The sequence below is a fragment of the Antedon mediterranea genome, chromosome 4 (assembly GCF_964355755.1).
Source record: "Antedon mediterranea chromosome 4, ecAntMedi1.1, whole genome shotgun sequence".
Classification (NCBI taxonomy): Eukaryota; Metazoa; Echinodermata; class Crinoidea; order Comatulida; family Antedonidae; genus Antedon; species Antedon mediterranea.
The window spans coordinates 19,332,902-19,359,532 of NC_092673.1; the positions used below are offsets into that span (position 1 = coordinate 19,332,902).

Sequence of the window (26,631 nt, forward strand, 5' to 3'; positions counted from 1 at the left end):
GGAAGTTTGTTATCCATGGCAGTAACTCGCTTCTGACACCAAGCTCGAAGAGTCTCTGAATAGCTAAAGTATGATCGATACAGTCAAACGCCTTGGAGAAGTCCGTCACAATAAGGGTGCCAACATTCTTACCCTTGTCTGTACCTTTAAAAAACAAATCAAGTATTTCAATAAGACAATGGGCAGTGGATGATCCTTTTATGCCACCATATTGGTTACGATCAATTTCTTTACCTATATCTTCCATAACCCAGTTGGAAACAAATCCCTCGCATACCTTCGCAAGAATCGATGTCAAAGATATTGGTCTTAATTTAGAGATTGAGGCAGGGGTAGTCTTTGGGATAGGGGAAATTGTGGCATCCTTCCACATTTTAGGAACAATTCCCTCTTTTAGAGATGAGTTAAATAAGTCACAAACGGGAACGCTGAACTCGCACGCGAACTCTTTAAGAAGTCTCCCAGGGAGGTCGTCGGGTCCAGCCGCTTTCTTACTTTTCAAATTTTTCAAGTTATTGTACATTTCCCACACTTCAATCCTAGGTGGAGCATTTGCAGGTAGAAAGGTAGGTAATTGTTTTAAGTTGATTGGGGGTCTACCTTGGGTGACAGAAGCAAATTCATTACTTATAGCTTCTGATCTGTGTACGTAAACTATGCAATCTAAAAAATCGAACCATGCTAAAATTCCCTGGCCACTCAAATCAAGATCTTGCAAATGATATCAATAACCACTTTGCATCTGTGTGCCGACAGCTTCCCCCAGTTGATGTAAATGCTCTTCCTGCATATTTGCCTTCACCTGAACCCCCGCCAAAAATTTTTCCTGGACAAGTCAGACGATTGATTAATAAACTAAAGTCAAAGAAGTCTAGTCACCCTGATGACTTGCCAATTAAACTTATAAAAGAATTCGCCTTTGAAATTGCTACTCCACTTGCCCATATTTTTAATTGTTGTCTTAATGAAGGTGTATTTCCCGAGTTATGGAAGTTAGCAACAGCCATTCCTGTTCCAAAAGTTCCTAATGTGACATCATTTCAAGACCTCAGGCCAATTTCACTTACCCCCATCTTTGCCAAGTTGTTTGAGTCATTCCTTACTGATTGGGTGACTAGTGACATTCATCAACATTTAGATATTAAACAATTTGGTTGCCGTAAAGGCTCATCTACTAGCCATTATCTTGTGGACATGATTAAGTCTGTAATTAGTGATATTGAAAAAGGTGATTCTTTTGTGGATATTTGTGCCGTTGATTTTACGAAGGCCTTCGACCGAATTGACCATACGGTCATTGTTAGAAAGCTTGTCGACATCGGAGTGAGAACATCTATTATTCCCACCATCTGTAGCTTTCTGACGGATCGTAAAATAAATACTAAACTTAGTTCATCCTTTTCCCCTTATGCCAACATCACATGTGGGATTCCACAGGGTACAAAGCTTGGGCCAATTTTGTTTCTTATATTAGTCAATGATATCTCTATGGAAGGCTGCAGATGGTGGAAGTATGTTGATGATCTCACTCTTGGTGACACTGTTAAACATGGTAATGCTCCTAAACTTCAATCTTGTCTTGATGACCTTACTGAGTGGTGTGATACAAATCACATGGTCCCTAAACCCTCTAAGTGTCATATCATGAGAGTTAATTTTTTGAAAAGAAATATTCCCCCTCCTAATTATTACCTTAGCGGTACAACACTTAATGTTGTTTCGTATATGAAGCTCCTTGGACTTATAATCCAGGATGACTTGAAATGGGATAATAATGTCAGTGACATGGTAAAAAGAGCATCCAAAAGGTTGTATACGTTATATATCCTTAGAAGGGCCAATGTACCAGTTCATGATATGATATCCGTTTATGTTTGTTATATTCGCCCAATCTTAGAATACGCCTGCCCTGTGTGGCATGGAAGCATCAATAAGGCCCAAATATCGACCATTGAAAGAGTGCAAAAGAGAGTTTTACGTATTATTCTGGGTCCCGCTTTCCTTACGTATGATTCTTGAGCTTACTGATATGACCACTCTCGCATCCAGACGAGAGACGTTGATTCAAAAATTTGGAGAAAGGCTCTTGAAATCGGAATTGTACAGAACTATTTTGCCCGACTACCGCATTATTAATAGAGAGCTTAGATCAACCACGGTAGATAAACCCCTAATTAATATACCTGTTTGCAGAACTAACCGTCTTAAGACTTCGCCTGCCCTTACCATAAGTAGAATCCTTAATTCAAACAGTACCTGATCACGCTGAAGATGGCTATGTTATAAATATTTACATATATTGGCCTATGCATTTGTATATAAATTTTGGAATCTTTTTAACATAACATAATTTTATTTTTTTAACTGATTTTTTCAAATTTTTTAATGTTTTGTATAAATTTTTGTATTTTTTTAAATGTTTCTGTTTCCATATATTTATATATATATTTTTGTAAATCAACAATTTCAGCCTTCGGGCTGCATGTTTTTTATTGTATAAACCTGAATAAATAAATAAATAAAAAAATAAAAAAAAATCTCTTTAAAAGGCCATATTCAAACTGTAATTAGCTGGATATACTGACAGAAGTATTTTTTTGGAAGGTAAGGGAGGGAGCAAGTTATTAACAATTAATAATTCTTTTTTTATTAAAATCAGATTCTATTAATTTTGTTAACAATAACACAAACATTTTTGTTTGCTATTTTATTATTTGTCAACATACTGTAGTTGTCCAATTTTATTTCATATTTATAATTAATTAGACCATTTTCAATTGTTGTTATCTTTACAGCTACATATGACCAGGGAGTTGTCATTTTACAACTCCCTGATATGACCAATATATATTTATTTTATGGTAAAAATATTTAAACAAAATTATAGTGATTCACCTGAATATAAAAAATTACAAGTAGATTGTTTTTGTTCATTAAGAAAAAAGATATATGTTATTTGATGAATAACTGTATACTTTAAATCAGTTATCATAAATCATATATAACTGTTTAGTTATTATTTTAATTTGATTTCTTTTAATAAAATTTGATTTTTGTTAATGTGCTTACTTTTTTCTCTCATTGAATGGTTTACTTCAGCATATCTATATAATGTTAGCTTATTACACTAGCAAATCCCTGTACATTACCTTATTTTGCAATGCTACTGGTGCCCCATGCTGAATGAGACACGTCACTATTTCTGAGGTAGGGTATAGACTCCTCAGATGTACATGTAATGGAGTGTCACCATCCTGGAAAGGAATCAAAATCATGAAGTTTATAAATACTGACAACAGACCTTATGTGAAATTGGGGTTTTTTCACAATACAAACAACAACAATTAATGCTAAATAAAGTGGTAAATAATCATAATTATCATTATTAATAAATGAGTAGAACAAAATAGAATGGTTTACCACATCATATCTATAGAATGTTAGCCTACTACACTAGCAAATCCCTGTACATTACCTTCTTTTGCAATGCTACTGGTGCCCCATGCTGAATGAGACAAGTCACTATTTCTAAGGTAGGTGCAGTATATCGACCCCGCAGATATGAATGTAATAGAGTTTCACCATACTGGAAAGGAATCATAATGAAGTTTATAAATACTGACAACAGACATTATGTGAAATTGTTTGTTTTTTGTCAATACAAACAACAACAATTGCTGCTAAATATTGTGGTAAATAATCATAATTATCATTATTAATAAATGAGTAGAACAAAATAGAATGGTTTACCACAGCATATCTATAGAATGTTAGCCTATTACACTAGCAAATCCCTGTACATTACCTTATTTTGCAATGTTACTGGTGTATAATACTGACAGACGTTATGTGAAATTGGGTTTTTTTGTCAACCCAAACCATAGCAAGAATTACTGCTAAATAATGTAGTCAATAATCCTAATTGACATGATTGATAAATGAGATAAAAATAGAATATCTTACCATGGATCAGATCTAGAGATTGTTAGCCTATTACTATTACAGAAGCATTTTTTTGAAAGGTAAGGGAGGGAGCAGGTAATTAATTAATAATTATTTTTTATTAAAATCAGATTCTATTAATTTTTTTGACATAACCATTTTTTATTTGTTATTTTATTATTAATCAATGTAGTTGTCCCATTTTATTTCATCTTTACAATTAATTAGACCATTGTCAATCATTGTTATCTTTACAGCTACATATGACCAATTTATATTTGTTTTACAGTCAAAAATATGTAAACAAAATTATACTGATTCACCTGAATATAAAAAAATTACAAGTAGATTTTTTTGTTTGTTAAGAAAATTAAAGATATATGTTATTTGATAGGCAACTGTAAACTTTAAATCAGTTATCATAAATCATATAAACTATTTAGTTATTATTTTTATTTGGTTTGTTATAATCAAGTTTGATTTTTGTTAGTATGTTTATTTTTTTCTCTCATTTAATGGTTTACCGCAGCATATCTACAGAATGTTAGCCTATTACACTAGCAAATCCCTGTACATTACCTTATTTTGCAATGCTACTGGTGCCCCATGCTGTACGAGACACGTCACTATATCTTACCATGGATCAGATCTAGTGATTGTTAGCCTATTTACTTAATGTAAGTTATTAGTCATTAAATCTACTTACTGTACAATATCAAACACAAAATTTGAACATTAATAAAATACATATTTCATAAAATTGTACAAACAAATGTTCAGCATTCAAAATATGAGGCCAATAAGAAGTTTAATGAATTTATATATAAATTTAGGTAATAGGAAATTTCAGTAAATAAAGTGCAACTTCTAGAATTTTTACTCAATGGTAGAAAAATTGGTACATACTTTCAGTACTGATTTTTAACACCCAATGAAACCATTATCATAATTAAGCTATTAAGATATTAGATATTAACGATTAAAAAAAATTTAGGTTAAACCATTTTCCTCAATGAAAATAATATCATATCATGAAGCCTGATACCATCCCATCATCAAATGTACCAAGACAGGAATTTGGTGAACAATACCATGCACTAAACAAAATTAAGGTAATTCTCAGGATGACAATTATATTTGACTACATAAATTCCATCATATCTGTATTTATTTGCCTTGTGTACAGTGCGACTTAGACAATATTCAGTTATTTACCGAAGTTTATGTATTCGAGAATCATCTGTGGGCACTTAATTACCAGTATATCAAATTTTAACTGGCAACTTTAATAGAATCATTTTTTCCAAAAAGTCATAAGATAAGATATGGCACTGTTTGAAAAGAATAATTTCATATTAAATTTCTTTTTGAAATTGCATTGCTCAAACATTTTTACTAAACTAAACATTATTTACATTTCTCTTCCTTTTGTGCAAAATGTTTGTTTGGAAAAGGATCTCTTTAAGGCCATATTCATACTGTATGTGATAAGACTGTCAGAAGTATTTTATTGTAAAGTAAGTAAAGGGCAGGAGCAGGTTATTAACAATTAATAATCCTTTTTTATTGAAATCAGATTCTATTTTTAACATAAACATTTTTTAATTTGTTATTTTATTAATAGTCAATGTAGCATGTCCCATTTTATTTCGTATTTACAATTAATTAGACCATTGTCAATCGTTATCTTAAAGTACATACAGTAATAATGAGCAATTTATATTTGTTTTACGGTCATAAAAATGTTAACAACATTGTAGGTTTCTAATATGAAGATTTTTTTGTTCATTAGAAATAAAAGATTTATGTTATTTGATATGTAACTACACATAATCAGTTCATAAATCAAATGAACTATTTAGTTTTTTATTTGGTTTGTTGTAATCAAGTCTTCACTTTTTCTCTAATTGTAACATTTTTCACAAAATCATGTCTGGTATGCTTCATTTAGATTCTGCTAAGCTTTGATTTATTTATATTATTATTTTTAGCCTAATGTTGTTAATCAGTGCATGCAGGTTATACCTCCATCATCAGCGTGTATTTATATTATTATTTTTAGCCTAATGTGGTTAATCAGTACATGCAGGTTATACCTCCATCATCAGTGTGTATTTATATTATTATTTTTAGCCTAATGTGGTTAATCAGTACATGCAGGTTATACCCCCATCATGAGTGTGTATTTATATTATTATTTTTAGCCTAATGTGGTTAATCAGTACATGCAGGTTATACCCCCATCATCAGTGTGTATTTATATTATTATTTTTAGCCTAATGTTGTTAATCAGTACATGCAGGTTATACCTCCATCATCAGTGTGTATTTATATTATTATTTTTAGCCTAATGTTGTTAATCAGTACATGCAGGTTATACCTCCATCATCAGTGTGTATTTTATTATTATTTTTAGCCTAATGTGGTTAATCAGTACATGCATGTTATACCTCCATCATCAGTGTGTATTTATATTATTATTTTTAGCCTAATGTGGTTAATCAGTGCATGCAGGTTATACCCCAATCATCAGTGTGTATTTATATTATTATTTTTAGCCTAATGTGGTTAATCAGTACATGCAGGTTATACCTCCATCATCAGAGTGTAAATATATTATATTATTTTTAGCCTAATGTGGTTAACACGTTCACTGCCACGGCGTATTTATACGTCAAAAATTGCGTGTCGCTACTTGCCAAGACGTAATACTACGTCAAAATCGTAGCACTTTTGTATTGTATGTAGAATCGCTGGCAGTGGTGATTGGAACAGGAATTATCGCATGGCAGTTTATGAATGATGTACGTAAACGATAATCTAAAAATAAATGTCATATGTTTGTTTGTGTTTATTCCCTCATGCATTGAATATGGTTGATACGATGGCGCCCTCACACTCAATATAATCATCTCAAACATGTCATAAATTGCGCTAATAGTAAATAAAAATAATAAAGGATGAAATGATTCAGTGTGGTTTACTGTTTTTATCTCTCGATGATAGGTTTGACCGATTTTAGCGCGGAAAATCCCCGACGTATATTTACGTTCCTGGCAAAGTCAATAAAATTGTTGGACCATTGCCAGTGACGTATTTATACGTCTCAACGGTTTTTCCCGCCATCGTATTTTGAATGACATCATGATAGTCTGTGACCAGATGTTACACTTTCAAACTGTAATTTAATATGTAAACGGGACTTGGCACTGGGACAGAAATTACGGAAAATGCCTTGGCAGTCAATGTGTTAATCAGTGCATGCAGGTTATACCCCCATCATCAGTGTGTATTTATATTATTATTTTTAGCCTAATGTGGTTAATCAGTACATGCAGGTTATACCTCCATCATCAGTGTGTATTTATATTATTATTTTTAGCCTAATGTGGTTAATCAGTGCATGCAGGTTATACCTCCATCATCAGTGTGTATTTATATTATTATTTTTAGCCTAATGTGGTTAATCAGTACATGCAGGTTATAACTCCATCATCAGTGTGTATTTATATTATTATTTTTAGCCTAATGTGGTTAATCAGTGCATGCAGGTTATACCTCCATCATCAGTGTGTATTTATATTATTATTTTTAGCCTAATGTTGTTAATCAGTACATGCAGGTTATACCTCCATCATCAGTGTGTATTTATATTATTATTTTTAGCCTAATGTGGTTAATCAGTACATGCAGGTTATACCTCCATCATCAGTGTGTATTTATATTATTATTTTTAGCCTAATGTGGTTAATCAGTGCATGCAGGTTATACCTCCATCATCAGTGTGTATTTATATTATTATTTTTAGCCTAATGTTGTTAATCAGTACATGCAGGTTATACCCCCATCATCAGTGTGTATTTATATTATTATTTAGTCTAATGTGGTTAATCAGTGCATGCAGGTTATACCTCCATCATCAGTGTGTATTTATATTATTATTTTTAGCCTAATGTCGTTAATCAGTACATGCAGTTTACCCCATCATCAGTGTGTATTTATATCAGTATTTTTAGCTTAATGTGGTTAATCAGTACATGCAGTTTATACCTCTATCATCAGTGTGTATTTATATTATTATTTTTAGCCTAATGTTGTTAATCAGTACATGCAGGTTATACCCCTATCATCAGTGTGTATTTATATTATTATTTTTAGCCTAATGTGGTTTAATCAGTACATGCAGGTTATACCTCCATCATTAGTGTGTATTTATATTATTATTTTTAGCCTAATATGGTTAATCAGTACATGCAGGTTATACCCCCATCATCAGTGTGTGTTTATATTATTATTTTTTAGCCTAATGTGGTTAATCAGTGCATGCAGGTTATACCCCCATCATCAGTGTGTATTTATATTATTATTTTTAGCCTAATGTGGTTAATCAGTACATGCAGGTTATATCCCCATCATCAGTGTGTATTTATATTATTATTTTTAGCCTAATGTGGTTAATCAGTGCATGCAGGTTATACCCCCATCATCAGTGTGTATTTATATTATTATTTTTAGCCTAATGTGGTTAATCAGTGCATGCAGGTTATACCCCCATCATCAGTGTGTATTTATATTATTATTTTTAGCCTAATGTGGTTAATCAGTACATGCAGGTTATCCCCATCATCAGTGTGTATTTATATTATTATTTTTAGCCTAATGTTGTTAATCAGTACATGCAGGTTATCCCCATCATCAGTGTGTATTTATATTATTATTTTTAGCCTAATGTTGTTAATCAGTACATGCAGGTTATACCCCCATCATCAGTGTGTATTTATATTATTATTTTTAGCCTAATGTTGTTAATCAGTACATGCAGGTTATCCCCATCATCAGTGTGTATTTATATTATTATTTTTAGCCTAATGTTGTTAATCAGTGCATGCAGGTCATACCAACATCATTAGTGTGATATTGCAAAATAATTGTAATTCATTATATAAAAAAATGTTATAATAACTAATAAAGAAAATTACAATCTCTATAATTTTAAACTTTAATTAAATTTCTTCTTTGATAATATTATAAAAATAATGTACATCTTGTTTTAAATACCTTATTGATAGATTTCACAAGATCTGGTTGCGTCTTACAGATTTGTTTAATTGTTTGCAAATCACTCCCGTACCACAAAGCTTCTTCTAATTTGTTCCTGTTAAAATGTAAGAAATAATGAATTATTACACTATTTTATGAAAATGATGATTGATGGAAATAATCAATATCATCATTATATTTGATGAGAATGAGCCCTTTAATTGTAATATTTATGATTTCATAATCTTTTAAGAAAGTTTTAAAGTATTGCTAACTATTCAAACATTTTAATTTGTTTTTAACAGTTTACATATTGAAGCTGGTTATTTTTGTTGGATTTGAAATAAAAAACAAACGTACCTTTCCATTTCAAAAATACAGTGTGTTCATTTAACAATTATTAATACGGATAGCTTCTAGTGTAAAAGTAAGCCTACACATTCTGTTCTGAAAATATGAAAGGTAAAACATAATTTCATCAGACAGAAACCTTTGCATTAAAGGCTACGACAATTCAATTGCACCGGTATGCTGGCATTACTGAATGAAGATGACCTGTATGCTGGCATTACTGAATGAAGATGATCTGTATGCTGGCATTACTGAATGAAGATGATCTGTATGCTGGCATTACTGAATGAAGATGATCTGTATGCTGGCATTACTGAATGAAGATGACCTGTATGCTGGCATTACTGAATGAAGATGACCTATATGCTGGCATTACTGAATGAAGATGACCTGTATGCTGGTGTTACTGAATGAAGATGACCTGTATACTGGTGTTACTGCATGAAGATGACCTGTATGTTGGCGTTACTGAATGAAGATGACCTGTATGCTGGTGTTACTGAATGAAGATGATCTGTATGCTGGTGTTACTGCATGTAGATGACCTGTATGCTGGTGTTAGTGAATGAAGATGATCTGTATGCTGGTGTTACTGCATGTAGATGACCTGTATGCTGGTGTTACTGAATGAAGATGACCTGTATGCTGGTGTTACTGAATAAGATGACTCCTGTGCTAGCATTACAACATATTATACTTTAGATTTTTAAACTGTTATACTTGTTATTAAACAAATAAAGCATATTGTGTACATTGTGCGATTGTAAAATCTAAGTTTATCACCAAGTTGATATTAAACTGGCCATGGTCTCATCTTTAAATATTTAAAAAATTATTTTGTTCATAATAATTGATTGACAGATCAACAACTGGAAACATTGTTTTGTGGATTCATTTTCCCAAACGGCAATTATGACTTTTCTTTAATTAATACACAACAAATGGCTGCCATTCAGTTTGGCCCACTTTACTTTAAACCCCAAAAAAAAACAGCAAAAACATCCCTCTAGGCAATTGTGAGTATCAGAAAAACATATCAGTTATTTGGTCAAAAATGTTGTTAATCTCTCTCTAGGCTGGGTGCCAGGGGCCGCCAGGGGGTCTAGAGGGCAAAGCCCCCGGAAGTAACGCGTTCTAGCGTCTTTTGAGGCCATTTTAATCAGATTTAGGGTAGCCACTTTTTCCATTTTTTATAATGCATAAATAAAATACTGCGTGCAAAAAAACCGATGCGCAATGATGACTGTGGCAATCCATTTCAATTTTAAAAATGAAGTGACCTTTAAAGTTCAAAATATGCCTATATTTATTGAGTATATTGTAGCATAGAAAATATACACAAATGTAAAACGTACCCACAGGCAGGAACTGAGCTAAGACATTTTTGAAAATTAGAGCTGATTATAGGTCCTGGAAAATGCACTTATTGTGCTTCGAAATATGAAATGAAATTTATAAGTACCTAAGAAAATTTTGAAAACTAGACCTGCAGGTCTTCAAAAATTGCATCTTATAATTTGAAAACATCGGGCCTAGAGGCTTAAAAAAGTGGTTAATTGGGGTGGGTGGGTGGTGTGTGTCCGCAAGCGTAGACCATTTTCAGTCGTGAAAATCAGTATACCTCGCAAGTGTATGTATGCTTACCATCTGGACTTTGAGTATGGTGAGACGTTCATGACATACAGGACATTGAAAACTTAATAACTAAACTATAATAAGATGTTGTTGGCTAAGCGAAAATAGCATGTTTTTTGTTTAGTAATGTATGAAATATTTATTTTAGGTGCCCCACGGTACAGAGGGTTAATTGTAAATTAAAAAATTGGTGAACATACGAATAATTAACATAACTTGTTTTTGCTGTAGCGTACGTCGATACACAGTACACAAAGTAACGGGAACGATTCGTACAAAGGCCAGACAAGTGCATTCTTTTGTTTAGTAGTTAGATCGCTGGCAAAATGAATGCATAGTGCATAATAATAGCCCTCTGACGTACTCACGGTCAATTGAACGTCGTGGTTTTCTAGGTGCTGAAGCTACGAAGTGAACGTGAACAATGTGTATATTATTCCCCGACAAAACTTTGGTGGGAAAGCTAGTCTCCCGTAGCTCGTACTAGGACTTTTTGAAGTCGAAGTTCGAACTACGACTAAAGTCTGGTTTAAAGAATACGGGCGTATCACTGTACTATCAGACTAATATACCTTTTTTTATTTTCACGTCAGACATGTTTTGTTCAAAGATATTCAGCAGCCTAACTTCTGTGATAGTCCATGGGCCAGGTCCAGTTTTTTGCGAAAGCAGTATCAAATTGGTGGCAAATGCTACCATACATTTTTGGAAAGCTTAATATGTCTACTTTTCAGAAATCCATGATAGCAATGCCAATTGTACAGCTTAATAGTCATTTTTGAGGATTATATAACACCGCCTACGGAAAATATGCACCACAAAATTTTGGGGTAGGGGGTAACACTTTTGCTAATAACTTGGGATTTAATGAACAGATTTGCATTTTCTTGGTATCAATATGTAGTGTATAGACTGCTTAAGTGTAATATATTTTTCTAAGTAAATCCAACAATTATTGACGCCATTAGAGATCAGAAGGTCATTGAACTTTAGTAAAAAATGATTTTTTGTCTAATATTAACTTATAACTTTCAGTTTTTAACAAAAAAAATACAATAGATGTTATGCAAACTGATGTTTTCATGAACATATAGACCCAATAAACAAGAAAATTGAAGTTAAAGATTAACAAAATATGAATATGCTGTGTATTATGAAGAAATTTGTTGTTTTTAGTAATTTGTAATCGTTTACAATTATGGGGTAGGGGGTAACATTTTTGCGAATAACTTACAATTTAGTTAACAGATTTTCATTTTCTTGCTATCAGTATGTAGTGTATAGATTGCCTAATTGTAATATACTTTTTAAAAATGAATCCCGCATTTATTGACATCTTTAGAGGTCAAAAGGTCACTGACCTTTAATAAAAAATGCAATTTCTTCTAAATTAGCTTATAAATTTCAATTTTAAACACAAAAATACAGGAAATCTTATGCAAACTAATGTTTTCTTAAACCTATAGACACAATAAATAAGAAAATTGAATTTAACATTTTTTATAAATTGAATATGCTGTGCATTATAAAGAAACTTGTTCGTCATTAGTTATCTTTGACAATAATGGGGTAGGGGGTAACGTTTTTGCAAATAACTTAAGATTTAGTGAACAGATTTACATTTTCTTGTTATCAGTATGTAGTGTATGGATTTCTTTATTGTAATATGCTTTTAAAAAATGAATCGAACATCTATTGATGTCTTTTAGAGGTCAAAGGTCAATAACCTTTAATCAAAAATGCAATTTCTTCTAAATTAGCTTATAAATTTCAATTTTAAACACAAAAAATACAAGATATCTTATGCAAACTAATGTTTTCTTAAACCTATAGACACAATAAATAAGAAAATTGAATTTAACAAACAAATATTCTGTGAATTTATGAGGACATTCTGTCTGTTAATTATTATTAACAATTATAGGGTAAGGGGTTACATTTTTCCTAATAACTTTGTATTTAGTGATCACATTTGCATATTTTTGGTATTAATATGTACTGCGTAGTTTACCTAATTGTTATATTCATTGTGAAAAAATAAAACGTAACATATATTGACATCATTGTAGGTCAAATGGTCATTGAACATTTAAAGAAATGCAATTTCGTCCAAATTTAACATTAATAAAGTTTCAATATTTAACGCAAAAATACACCAAATCTAACTTTTTTTTTAAACCTATAAAGACAATGGACAAGAAATTGAAGTTAAAGATTAAAAACAAATAAACATGTGTAATAATATTAGGAATTGTGACCGTAATAGTAATTTGTAATTATTAAAAATTATGGGGTAAGGGGTAACATTTTTGGTAATAACTTTGAATTTAGTCAACATATTTTGCATTTCTAGGAACAAATAAGTAGTATATAAACTGTTTAATTGCTATATATTAAAAAATTATCAAAATGTTATTACCAATAGATTTATGTGGTTTTTAACTTATTAAACCTATAGAAAAAAATTCACCGTTTAGTATTGTTATGGGGTACGAAATAACAAAATGCATGACTTTTTGGAAGCTATACATTATTTGATTTATTATTAATTAAAATAAATGAAATTTAAATACGAGGATAATAAATAAACATATCCAGCTTCTGTGTTGTAAATTGTTTTTTATAATTTACATTCTAAACATTCAATTGTCTATAGTAATCATAGAAATTGTTTAGATTACCAATTATATCTTTTATTTGTAACTGATAAGATATTCTAAGGTTATAATTGTTCATCTGGTTTGCAAATGCAAATGAGATAGTTTTCTAAACAAAACTGTTATGGTATTGTAATATTACAGGACAATTACATTTTACTTCATCTTGATTTAAAGAAAACAGTTAGTTTATTCAAACTCATTAATATGTCAATTTTTTAGATTTTCATATTAGCTGCAGTTCCACATCTTCCACATATGTTTGAAAGAACTGGGTATCTCTAAGTTTTCATATCGCAGTTTAAAGTATGTTCCATGTATCTTGGCATGGTCGAAGGTGGTTGTAAGTTTTCCCCATTTTGATCAAGGTTACCATTAATATCTATTAACCAATGTTTTAACCAAGATCACTGGTGCAGCATGTTACGGTCTTCAGTCTCTTTGTATTTTCTGGACTCCTGGAAAGGACCCAAAATATTGTGTCGAGAGAGACATTGACATGGAAATTAACAATTATATTGGAGGATAACTCTGACACAACCACCTAAAGTTAGGTGAGAAGGTCCAGTCAATACAATTTACACAGGAAGGAAAAATCTTATCTGGTACATCTTCAGAAGAGAGTCATGCATACTTTACATTTTCCTCATTGCTCACAGACGCCACTGAGCCAAATAGTGTTTCTATCCATTGTTGGATGCCCTTCACATCTCTAGAGAATACAGACTGAAGACTATAACGTGCTGTACCAGTGTACTTGGTTCTAGTATTTTCGTCAGCTTTTTCATAACATTTTTAAAGATATTAACGGTAACGTTGATCAAAATCGGGAAACTTGCAAAGTATCACATTCCAAAATGTCAAGGAACATTGCACAAGATCATACTTCAGTTTGCGATAACAAAATCATGTCTTTTAAAGATTTCTATATATACCCAGTTGTTTTAAATGATGTAGGCTTTACTGGAATTTGACGATGTAATAATAGAATTCATTTTTGAGAAAGTGTGAATTGCTAAACTGCAGCTGATATGCAGATCTGAAACATTTACATATTGTTACGGAGTTCATTTTTGTAAACCAAGATACAGGAAAATGTCAGATGAACATTTATAGAAAAAGAATATCTTTTAAATACAAATTTAATTGGTAGGCCCTAGTGTCATTTTTAAAATTACTATATAAGTCGATTAATTGATTTAAAGTACAATCTGTAAAATAATAACAATTTATACAGTATACAGTAGCCTAAAAACAGTAGCCGTAGGATGTATTTAAAAAATAACCAAATACCCTATCTAAAGTAGTGGAGCTGTAGCTTGGTGGTTAACATGCTTGCCTTCCAATCCCAAGTTCCCGGGTTCAATCCTGACCTAGTGCCAGGCTTGTAACTCACGACTCTTTCAACTCCACTCCTTAAGCCTTAAGTGAGACTTAGTTTATAATCACGATAAATTATAAAATAGTTTATCCACACTGTAATTTCACGATGAAATATATGTTTTTATAAAGCTCCTATCCTCATATTAAAACAAAATCATTAATTTTTTTTTCAATAATTTATACCCTCCAACAAGTCATGCATAATGTGTGCATTGTGTACCCCACAACAACACTAAATACTAAAATTTTGTCTACAGGCTTTAAATAAAACTACACAACCACTATTATTTGAGATCAAAATGTTGCATAATTTTTGGATATAACAATTTTTGATTAAACAGTTTATACAGTACCCTACTTATTGTTACCAAGAAATGCAAAATATGTTCAATAAATTCAAAGTTATTAGCGAAAATGTTACCCCTTACCCCATAATTTTTAAGGATTACAAATTACTAATACGGTCAAAATTCTTCATATTGTTAGGGCCTATACATGTTTATTTGTGTTTAATCTTTAACTTTAATTTGTACTTGTACATTGTCTTTATAGGTTTAAAAAAAAACACCAGTTTGTAATAGATTTGTTGTATTTTTGTGTTTAAAATTGAAACTTTATTAATGTTAAATTTGGACGAAATTGTATTTTTTGTTAATGTTCAATGATCCTTTGACCTACAATGATGTCAATATGTTACGTTTTATTTTTTCAACATGAATAACAATTAGGCAACCTACACAGTACATTATTAATACAAAAAAATGCAAATTTGATCACTAAATACAAAGTTATTAGAAAAAATGTTGCCCCTTACCCTATAATTGTTAATAACAAATTATTAGTAACGGACAAAATTTCTTCATAAATTCATAGAATATTTGTTTGTTTAATTTCAATTTTCTTATTCATTGTGTCTATATGTTTAGGAAAACATCAACATAAGATCTTTTGTAAGTTTGTGTTTAAAATTGAAATATATAAGTTAATTTAGAAGAAATTGCATTTTTGATTGAAGGTCATTGACCTTTTGACCTCTAAAGACGTCAATAGATGCTGGATTCATTTTAAAAAAGTATATTACAATAATGAAATCCATACACTACATAATGATAACATAAAAATGTAAATCTGTTCACTAAATCTTAAGTTATTTGCAAAAACGTTACCCCCTACCCCATAATTGTCACAAATTACTAATGACTAACAAGTTTCTTTATAATGCACAGCATATTCAATTTAGAAAAAATGTTAAATTCAATTTTCTTATTTATTGTGTCTATAGGTTTAAGAAAACATTAGTTTGCATAAGATTTCCTGTTTTTTGTGTTTAAAATTGAAATTTTTAAAACTAATTTAGAAGAAATTGCATTTTTTATTAAAGGTCAGTGACCTTTTGACCTCTAAAGATGTCAACAAATGCGGGATTCATTTTTAAAAAGTATATTACAATTAGGCAATCTATACACTACATATTGATAGCAAGAAAATGCAAATCTGTTAACTAAATTGTAAGTTATTTGCAAAAATGTTACCCCCTACCCCATAATTGTAAACGATTACAAATTACAAAAACAAAAAAATGTCTTCATAATACACAGCATATTCATATTTTGTTAATCTTTAACTTCAATTTTCTTGTTTATTGGGTCTATATGTTCATGAAAACATCAGTTTGCATAACATCTATTGTATTTTTTTTGTTAAAAACTGAAAGTTATACGTTAATATTAGACAAAAAATCATTTTTTATTAAAGTTCAATGACCTTCTGACCTCTAATGGCGTCAATAATTGTTGGATTTACTTAGAAAAATATATTACACTTAAGCTGTCTATACACTACATATTGATACCAAGAAAATGCAAATCTGTTCATTAAATCCCGAGTTATTAGCAAACGTGTTACCCCCTACCCCAAAATTTTGTGGTGCATATTTTCCGTAGGCGGTGTTATATAATCCTCAAAAATGACTATTAAGCTGTACAATTGGCATTGCTATCATGGATTTCTAAAAAGTAGACATATTAAGCTTTCCAAAAATGTATGGTAGCATTTGCCACCAATTTGATACCGAAAAAATGTCTGGCCCATGGACTATGACCTTTGTAACAGACATTAGTAGGTTTGAAATTACCTTTTAACTCAAGTTTATTGAACAATTCATGTGCTATTAAACGAGAGGCCTGAAAGGTAAGTGATAACATAGGCAGAATTTGAGCAAAAGATAGTATCACCCTTGTAGTGTGTGCACCAAGATTAGCTTTTAAGCCTCTGAATTTTGAATTAAAATCTGTAATTTTATTGTATTGCAATTTTTGCTGTACAGTAAAATTAAAATAGTCAGAAAACACTTGTTTCAATGGATGCAACTGGGTTGCCATGAACCAACATTTCCAAACAAAGTATTGCTATTCCTGTAATTGTCATAAAACAAAGCACAATTATGTAAGTCAAATTAAATATTCTGTAAAAATAATATAAAAACTCACATTACAACTGAATCTGAACAACACAATTGTTGGTACCCTACCCTGGAAACAATCCTCCATCCACTGGTAAATCAGTTCGACTGAAAAGCTCTACATAAACACGCTACTTGACTATAAGGTGTTTATAATTGTCACTGCTTCTGTGCGTCACATGACTTCCCAATCAGTCTTGCATGCTAGCCTATAATAGAAAATATAAGTCTTGTTTACCTATCTATCGTTTGCAAACTTAATATAAACAAAGATATCGTTAGGAAGATATCATAATTCATATTCAACCAATGTAAACAAACGAATTATGGGCGGAGCCAGAGCCATATATAAAGAGTTACAACATTGGGTTAAACTTCAAAGTCATGTGATATACAGAGCAAACTTTTTCAAAATTATCTCCATTAATGCATGTAAAGTATAGATTAGGAGCAACAAATACTTTAAACATTTTCTTATATTTTTAAAAATGTAATTGCATATTTGATGGTGAATTATTGATGTGCAAAGTGTACAGAAGTACTTGCTTGCGCTAGTACATTATAAGATTTATTGATTTTGGAACAAAACATCACATAACTATGTATATTTTTAATTCATAATAGATGCTTTGCTGATTAAATAAAATTAATAAAGTGTCGTGGATATACTGTATTTGTTAATAATATTTTGTGCTTTAGGATAATAATGTGTATTTTGATTACCAGGAATTGTTTAGGTATAAAAAACAATTTATATTAAAGTGCTAGTGCCACACTTTCGACAAATACGACATTTACTATTATCAGTATCAAGAATAATATATGTAGATACTGTGTTAAATTGAGTTTCAATAATAAATTGTTATATATATGAAAAAAAAAGCAATATGTGTGTCGTTATTTGGTCACGAAATGTTACCTTTCGACATTTGTATGTGACGTCACAGCCAGAACACCGACGATCGCGAGGAGGAACTAACCTGCATCTTGCGCCTTATAACACACCCCGCGGCGATCACAACAAGCTTACTGAATATTTGTTATGGATTCCGAAAGCGATTTAGAAAGTGTTTCATCAGATAGACCTAGTAGTAGTAGTTCATCATCAAGTGATGAGGAAAATGGTACTGGCCTTATAATACCATATAATTTCGAACCACGTTTTGAGGAACATGAATTACAAGACATTGATGAAGAAGCCCAAGGTGAAGATGTTGACATGATGGCTGCACGCCTGGATAATTTAGAATGGTAGGTGTTCCCCTTGTGGTTGTTGTAGTGAAGCGTCTGCTTGATTGGGCTAGGCCTAATTAATCAATCGAAGCTAGAGCTACCTCAGTGTTTCTAAATTCTAAATATACAATCGGTTTTTTTTTTTCAAATTTTGTGAGATGCCATACGTTAATATAAAGTCCCCATCGTAATTTGTTTGATGATTATTAGATGGGTCGGATTTGGGACGGTGGTTTAATAATAGGCTACTCCTTGGGCTTGGGTTTGGTTATAATAATAGATGGACTAGGCCTAAAGTATTAATATTAATATTCTGGTCATAGTTCAAATGGGCATTTGAATTTCACTTGCTTGAGTGACTGCTGATATGATCAACTAATTATAATCATAATAATTAGTTTTATAATGACTAAATACATGTTTTCATCTTGTTCAGGTGTTCCTGTGAACATTGCCAAATCATGGGCTCAGGGGAAGAGTGCATCTGCTGCAAGGAGTGCGAAAACACAAGTGCTAAACTTGAAGACAATGTCAATCTGTTCAACAATGATGCTCCATTCTCCTGCATCACAAATCATCCAGGTTTCAAGTCTGTTGCTCTTGACCCTTGGGTGCTGGAAGTAGCATGGCTTTCGTATAAGCAACACTATGATAAGAAAGTTATCTATAACGGACCAAAAAACAAAAAGTACCGTCACATATCGTACAGACAGTATGCCCGATGGATACATGGATATGTCGGAAAAAATATCCGTATAGTGCTTCCGTCTTGTGTTGTCTCTTGCATAAGAGCACATTTCCCACCACCTGGAGATGACCCGGTGTTTACAGGATTTAAATTACCTGACCTAAATTAAAACAGCCATAGCAGCATTTTAATTTTCTTATACTATTTAGTATTAGTTTAGTAATTTTTGGAAATTAAATAAAGTAATAATTTATACAATTTGTAACTCATTTTGATTTTATTGCTTCTCTCATTCATATACATCTCCAATACATTGTTATTGGGGAAAAAATGAAATAGTCTGAAAATACAGTACATTGTGAATATTTCAACAATTTTATTATGTCTACAATAATATGCTGTGTTCAATTCATTTATATGATTAATAAACATGGTGTCAAGTTATTACTGGTTTTTAAACCGGCTTGTATGTTGGGCAACTGCAGCACTTTTTTCAGGTCTTTCAAATGCTGCGCACAATGATGGTGGTATGGTCTCTGTAAATGCATCTAGATTTGGTTCCATAACAATCTCAAGAAGACTCTTGAATAACTCATCAACATAATTATATGTACATTCTGTTAAAAGTTTTTTAACAATGTAACCCCCTTTCTTGTACTTAGGAAATGATATTACGTATTGCTTTTCTCCAGCCTTATTTACCATTTGTTCTCTGGTACTGTTCTCATTATAGTGAAGAGCAGCTATGAAAAGTCGACTCTTCATTCCACTATATGAAAAGTGGAACATTTTAGGAGCGAAATGATTAATAATAGACCAGTCGGATCTGGAGGCAGGTGTCACTTTTCTGCAGAATTTTCCAAACCAACTTTTTCTAGTGCATTTTTTGACGTAGATTACGAATCTGGTTGTTGATCGGACTAACGTGGGGGCTTTTTAAAGATATAAACGTTTAAAATCTTGATTTTTGAGAGCCGAAATTAATCAAAATAAAACAAATTTAGACAATAGAGGGCGCACTTTCTACATAATTATGAGTAAATTGGATTAAAAAAGACTTCGTTGCTGTTAATTTTATTCACGTAAATGTGAAAATAATTTATAAATCTGATCGGTTTTATATGCTGAAATTGTTTTAGTAATACACTGTGTAGTATAAAGTTAGTTAGAACTTTTCATTTTCGCGTTTTCAGTGATCAAAAATGATATTGTCTAGGCCCGAATATGAATGCTTCCAGCGTACGACGTATGTAAACAAAGGACGTTTAAACCGCGATGACCGCATATAAAGTTCGCTCAAGTGAATAGTGGGTAGGCTTTTACTAGCCTAGCGTATTGTGACCGTATGCATGAAACATCTTTCTCTAGCTTATTTTGCATGCAGCGCTAGCTTTACATAAACATGTGTACTACTGTTTTTAAATTTTTTCCCCCGATTTTTAGGTGGTGTAAGGGCCTAGAACTTATATTATTATTACTGACAGGCTTCTAGAGTAGGCTACTACTATACTACTAGGCCTAGTACTGGTGTAGTAACTAGCTGGCATAATAATAGCGTAGGTGTAGATGTATTATGGTGTCGTGTGTGTAGTCTTACAGCTAAAACATTTATTTTTGTATACATAAATCTAATAAATGCTGTGTACTACTACCCGTATATTCAGCTGATTATAATATAACAATACATTCAGCAACCCTATCAACCAACGATTTCTCACAGGTGACATCATTGTTCATAATTAGAGGTGCTATTTATCATGAATGTTATGTGCGAGAGTATACCATTTCCAGCCATCTAGAGGTGTCATTTAACCAAATTTGCTTCGCCCCTCCAGATTTAGGATGGCTTTTAGGTAAGGGTGGAATTAAACGACATTAAACTCATTACAAACGTATCAGATTAACATAATTCGTTTTTGCTGTAGCATACGTCGATACACAGTACATAACGTAACCGTCAGTAAACTTCGCCTGGAAAGTAATACTACGACACATTTTGGTCCCTGGATGGAATATGATATCACGCGTTTGGACACAACGTTGAACGATTCGTACAAAGGGATACCGCCAGACAAGTGCGTACCTATTGTTTAATAGTTGGATAGCTGGCAATAATGAATGCATAATAGCCCTCCGACGTACTCGCGGTCAATGGAACGTCGCGGTTTTCTAGGCGCTGAGGCTACGAAGTGAACGCCAACGATTTTTACAGTATTCCCCGACTCGACAAAAAGTACCTGTGTTCCCAGATATGGGATAGGCTCCCCGACGAGGGGATAGAGCCCATGCGGATACACAGTTGATGATCTTAACCTGGATGTTTTACTATTTTCATGAGATTTAAAACATATTTTTTCTTAGAATATGCCAATTGCGCATTCTTTTGACATCATACTTTACTAACTTATGACGTCATAGGTACGTTATATGGTAATTTAAATATTAATTGGAAAGTTTAATACCACATTTATATAGCGGCTATTCTGAATTTATGCTAATTAACCTTTTTGATGTCTGACCGTATCATGTTCATTTCAACAGGAAAATGTTAGAAAATTGTTTTCCTGCGGTTTCTACATTTTTTTTAGCATAGGATAATGTCATTTAAGCAGTTATAACATAATATATGACGTCACAACTACCTTATGACGTCATAGTTACGTCATATGCTAATTTAAATATGCTAGTTTGAAAGTTTAATGTCACATTTATATTTACTCGTAATGCACTTAGGTGGTCTAAAACCAACCGTTGAGGAGATATGGGAACTTCAAATGGTAAATGGCGGCCATTTTGAATTTATGCCAATTAACCCACTTTCCGGTGTCCGATTTCGATAAATTTTGGATATGATGTTTATTTGGACTATATCAACTAGACAACACATTTCTGTTGCATTTAACATATCTAAACGATTTCCTCTTCATAAAATGACTTATTTGACCTAATTTGACCTTTGACCCTTCATATCTCAAAAACGCCCCCTCCCCGTCGCGATCAACATTCATATTCGTATTCTACAGCCAAAATTACCTCAGAAAAAGTACATGAAGTAAATTCTGCAAAAAGTGACACCTACACCTCAAATACGACTGGTCTATAAGGCTATGGTACCCTTCCACTGATGACGTTTGCCCATGAGGTGAAGAATTGCGAATGTCCTTCACCAACATTTTGGTTTCAACAAATTTTTGTAAGGCATCACAAGCTTCAGTATCAGCAGTCAACCACTTTGTTAACCGTTGGTCTGAAGGAGACATTACCGGATGGGCACATTCCGTATATGGTTCAGGATGTCCAGTATGAAGATTTTGTACATGTCTTACCACAGACTTCCACTTTGCTTCAATGATATCTTTTTCATCAATGTTGGTGGACATTACACACCAGTAATAATGGTTAGAAATAGATTTTTGCCAATTACCTAAAAGGTTACACGATTTTTTTGTTGATATGGCCTTGATCTTTTTCTTAATACTTTTTGCAATGTGCCAGCAGTCAAAATAATGCTTAATGTCTGGAAAATTATCCCTTAAATATTTTTGTAGCTGTCTATGTCTATCGGAAACAATTGTACTTATATTTACTTTGAAATCTTTAAAGACATCCAATGTTTTTTGTAGACCCTTAAGTTCCATATGATAAGATGATTTAACATCACTACTCTGAACTAATTCAACATTCAAAATCTTATTTTCGGTCAAGTCAACTGATGTGTATGAACCATATTTTGCACTGTGGCCCATACTGTCACAGCGTCCATCTACTCCAATAGCAGCGTCCATCTACTCCAATAGAAATATCCTTGCCCTGTAATTCAGCAAAGTGCTTATCCCTTTTAGAAAACCAATTATTCCTTACAACTCTGTGTAAGAAATTTTGTTGGTGACGGAAAAAAGTACGTTTACTAATGGCGCTCACATTTATACTTTTTAGCGCTCTTAAAAATTGTGTGGGTGTTGAGCCAGAAAAAAGAATAGCCCCACTTAGTAGAATGTTACCCATTGGGGTACCTCTAGCTTCTGGCTGACTTTTCCACTCGCGGTTAGTGTGGCAACATAAGCATCTTATGTTTGCAATAAGCATGCTTCCCTTGTTACGACAACATACTTGAACTTTACTGGAAAAACAGGAAAGGCATATAGAAAGTAGCATCAGTAGGTGATTGTGAAAAACAATGTATTTTGGCTGTCTATGTGCATCCCCATTAAATCCTTTCATCTCATCATCTTCCATCTCTGTATCCTCACCATCTGAAACCGATACATCCTCTTCCGGTCGATAATCTGAATCGCTATCATCTTCTGTCGACTCATCAAAATCTTCATCATCTTCATCAGACGATTGTTCTTTGTATGTTGGTTTGGCTTTTTTGGGTGCCACGACTTTAGCTTTGCTCATTTTTCTTCGCCGAACACGTTTTCTTTGCTTTCGTGTCTGTGTGCCTCTGGACACCATAAGAGGCTTATCGCATACACTTGCGAGCTCCTGTTCATCCTCTTCCTCATCCTCTGTTCCAGTAATAAGCTCCCTGATCACTCCCGCCTTTTCTCTTTTAACAAATGCTGACCTGTTGGAATGAATATTAATACTATTAATAATAAATATCAGACAAACCTAAACATTTTTTCTTTTATTTATTGAATCTATTACACTAACCTCTGTGCTGTACACTCTTTGGCCACCTGACCACCATCGTCGGATGTCTCCCTCACAACATGTATTGTTGGTACCGCTGTTTTGGCATTCAGTAAAAAAGCCTAAAAGTAGTGAGGAAACCGTTGTCTAATTAATATTAAGGGCAAAATAACGTAAGCAATATAATTATAATATAGTTGTTAGTTCCCACTTACACCGACAGGACATTCTCCTACTGAGCATAACAGTGTAGGCATTGACTAACCTCCATCATGTTTGTACAGCATTCAGTAGTACTAATTAGGCCTGGCTAGGCTAGCCCTTATCCCATTATTATTAATGTAATAAGCCAAATACATAACAACTAGGTTAGGCCTAGTTGAGTTATCTGTGTGGTGTAGGCAAAACTGTTATTACTATTACTTATTAATTATGTTAAGTTTATTTAAAGATAAACCAACATAAAGTAAATACTATACATATATATCAGGCGGAGCAACTGTACTGTATGTATGTACAGTAGTTTTAATGTTACTGCAAATTATGTGCCGGCCCGCCTAGAAGCTAGGCTTGGCCCAGCGGGCCCAGCAGGCCTAACAATAGCGACGGCGAACGTATTTTATTCAGTTTTTGTTGAAGGTAAAATATTAAAAGTAAATTCATCTAATTAACAAATACTTACTTTGTAGCTAGACCAGCTTTGAATTGACCCATGTTTGTAAATGAATCGTCTGAAAAATGCTTAAAACAGAGCACTGATCGAGCTGTGGGTTTCCACTTATCGCGTTTTGTACGTACAAATCTTGTCCATTGCCTGGCGATGAAACTGTCCTTTGGCCACCGAAACAATAAGTTATTTTCATGATCACAATTCGCAGCAACACAGCGAGAAGGCATATTGATTTATTATAATAGATAAATAAAAAAGTAGCTGACAATAATAATAGTTGAAAATAACAATTAGTACCAGTAGAAAGCAGTATACAGTATATATTATTAGTAGTAAACCAGCGTCTCATGCATGCACGTGTGTTGTTTTAAAAGGCGGAAGTAGAATGTCTTCTGCCTGTGACGTCACGCTTATAAAGTACGAGGGCATATTAACGTTCCTAATTAAGAGGTGATTACGGCCATACCGTTAAAAGTAGGTCAATGCAAATTTCGGTCAAGATTTATAGACATTAAGTCTACCCAAAAAATCATTAACATCTTAATTTAAAGTCTGTGGCACTAGCACTTTAAAGATATATCGTCACCTGGAAAATATATATATATTTTTCTTGAATATGCAATTTTAATGTCATAATAGTTATTCACTTTGACCAAAAATTGGAGCGAAAATAAAATTGTTTACCTGAAAATAATGCAAAAAATAGTCAAATTATCAGACAATGGGTTGAAACTGCAGAATTCCCTATTCAAAGTTTGATTTTATTAATCTTCATTTTTCATGTTTTTGGGGGACAATATATCCAGTACCCTGTGGACCCCTGTTGAATAAATTTGAACCTGGTGAACTTAAGAACAACAATAATTAATGTTTAAATTTAAGCAACAACAAAATAAAGCTTATTGACTGATGATTGACAGTTTGGATTTATTTGTCATTGTCATGATAATAAAACAATTTATAATAAAAAAGTAAACAAAATGTTTTTATTGTTCATGTGGATTGTTATTTTTTGTTTAATTTTGCATAAAGCATGCACACTACTCACAGATAGTGTATCTTAGTTTCATTATGCAAATTACGATTTTGTAGGTTAGATATTCATAATTAGGTGATACATTTGATATAAGGGCACTCTCCATACTAATGGGGAATTTAGGTGTAAGTTTCATTTTGATTGGTTCAGAAATGGTAATGGTAACATGCATAGTGAACAGGCTTGTTGTGGTTTTTGTTTATTATATATAATTTAAATTTATATAAATTAATTAATAATTAAGTTAATATAAATATCAGGATAAGGATAAAACTGGTCAACAATTGTGGACAAATATTTCACTGTAACCTATCACCATCCTCAGTATTCTATTTCCTATGGTGACATCCAGAAGAAGATTAGTTGAAATCGGAATTAGAATGCTGTGAGGGTATCACTGAAATATTCATTAAAAAAATATCATGTTGTTTACAACTAACACATAAGAATAATCATTTGTGAATTTAAATACTTGGTAATATCATGAAGGAAATTACAGGAAAAAGATTACATTATTTTTTCCTCCATGATAGTACACAGTGTGTCTTGCTTTTGTGACGTGTGTACACTCTTTTATTGACTTAACCAACTTGACTGTTAACATGTTCTTTACAAAAGGTTCTTTGTTAATATAAGTATGCAAGACCATGGATTAAAGAATAGAAGGATATGCATCGACGTGAGATCAAGGGTTCCTTGACTCTCGCCGACAGACTGCGGACCGCCCACAATGTTACAGTTTAATTAACCGCATGGTAACAACGAAACGGTCGCGTGCCTAATACTGTGTATTGTTTACTGCACATGTGCAACGACATTTAACCTTGTTGTTGACTGCGCTTCTTTCGCACGTTCTCTGTTGCCCTGTATGTATTCATACATATTTGAACAGTATAA

General features: G+C 32.4%; 3 protein-coding genes across 4 annotated transcripts in view; 2 read left to right on the plus strand and 1 right to left on the minus strand.

Moving 5' to 3' along the window:
* Positions 1-26,631, plus strand: part of LOC140046810 (uncharacterized) — a 423,911-nt gene that overhangs the window by 363,203 nt on the left and 34,077 nt on the right. The gene's annotated exons all lie outside the window — the stretch shown is intronic.
* Positions 18,243-19,706, plus strand: LOC140048069 (uncharacterized). The gene is made up of 2 exons (XM_072093071.1): positions 18,243-18,720; positions 19,139-19,706. The coding sequence occupies exons 1-2, from the start codon at positions 18,512-18,514 to the stop codon at positions 19,557-19,559; spliced, it is 630 nt and encodes a 209-aa protein (XP_071949172.1). The 5' UTR covers positions 18,243-18,511; the 3' UTR covers positions 19,560-19,706.
* On the minus strand, positions 22,496-25,264 carry LOC140048070 (uncharacterized). Of its 2 annotated transcripts, XM_072093072.1 has the most exons (3): positions 24,711-25,264; positions 24,050-24,150; positions 22,496-23,960 (listed from the first exon to the last, which is right to left on the minus strand). In XM_072093072.1, the coding sequence occupies exon 3, from the start codon at positions 23,846-23,848 to the stop codon at positions 23,141-23,143; it is 708 nt and encodes a 235-aa protein (XP_071949173.1). In that variant the 5' UTR covers positions 23,849-23,960; positions 24,050-24,150; positions 24,711-25,264; the 3' UTR covers positions 22,496-23,140. The 2 variants fall into 2 exon arrangements, with proteins under 2 accessions (XP_071949173.1, XP_071949174.1); XM_072093073.1 differs by having other exon boundaries at positions 22,496-24,150.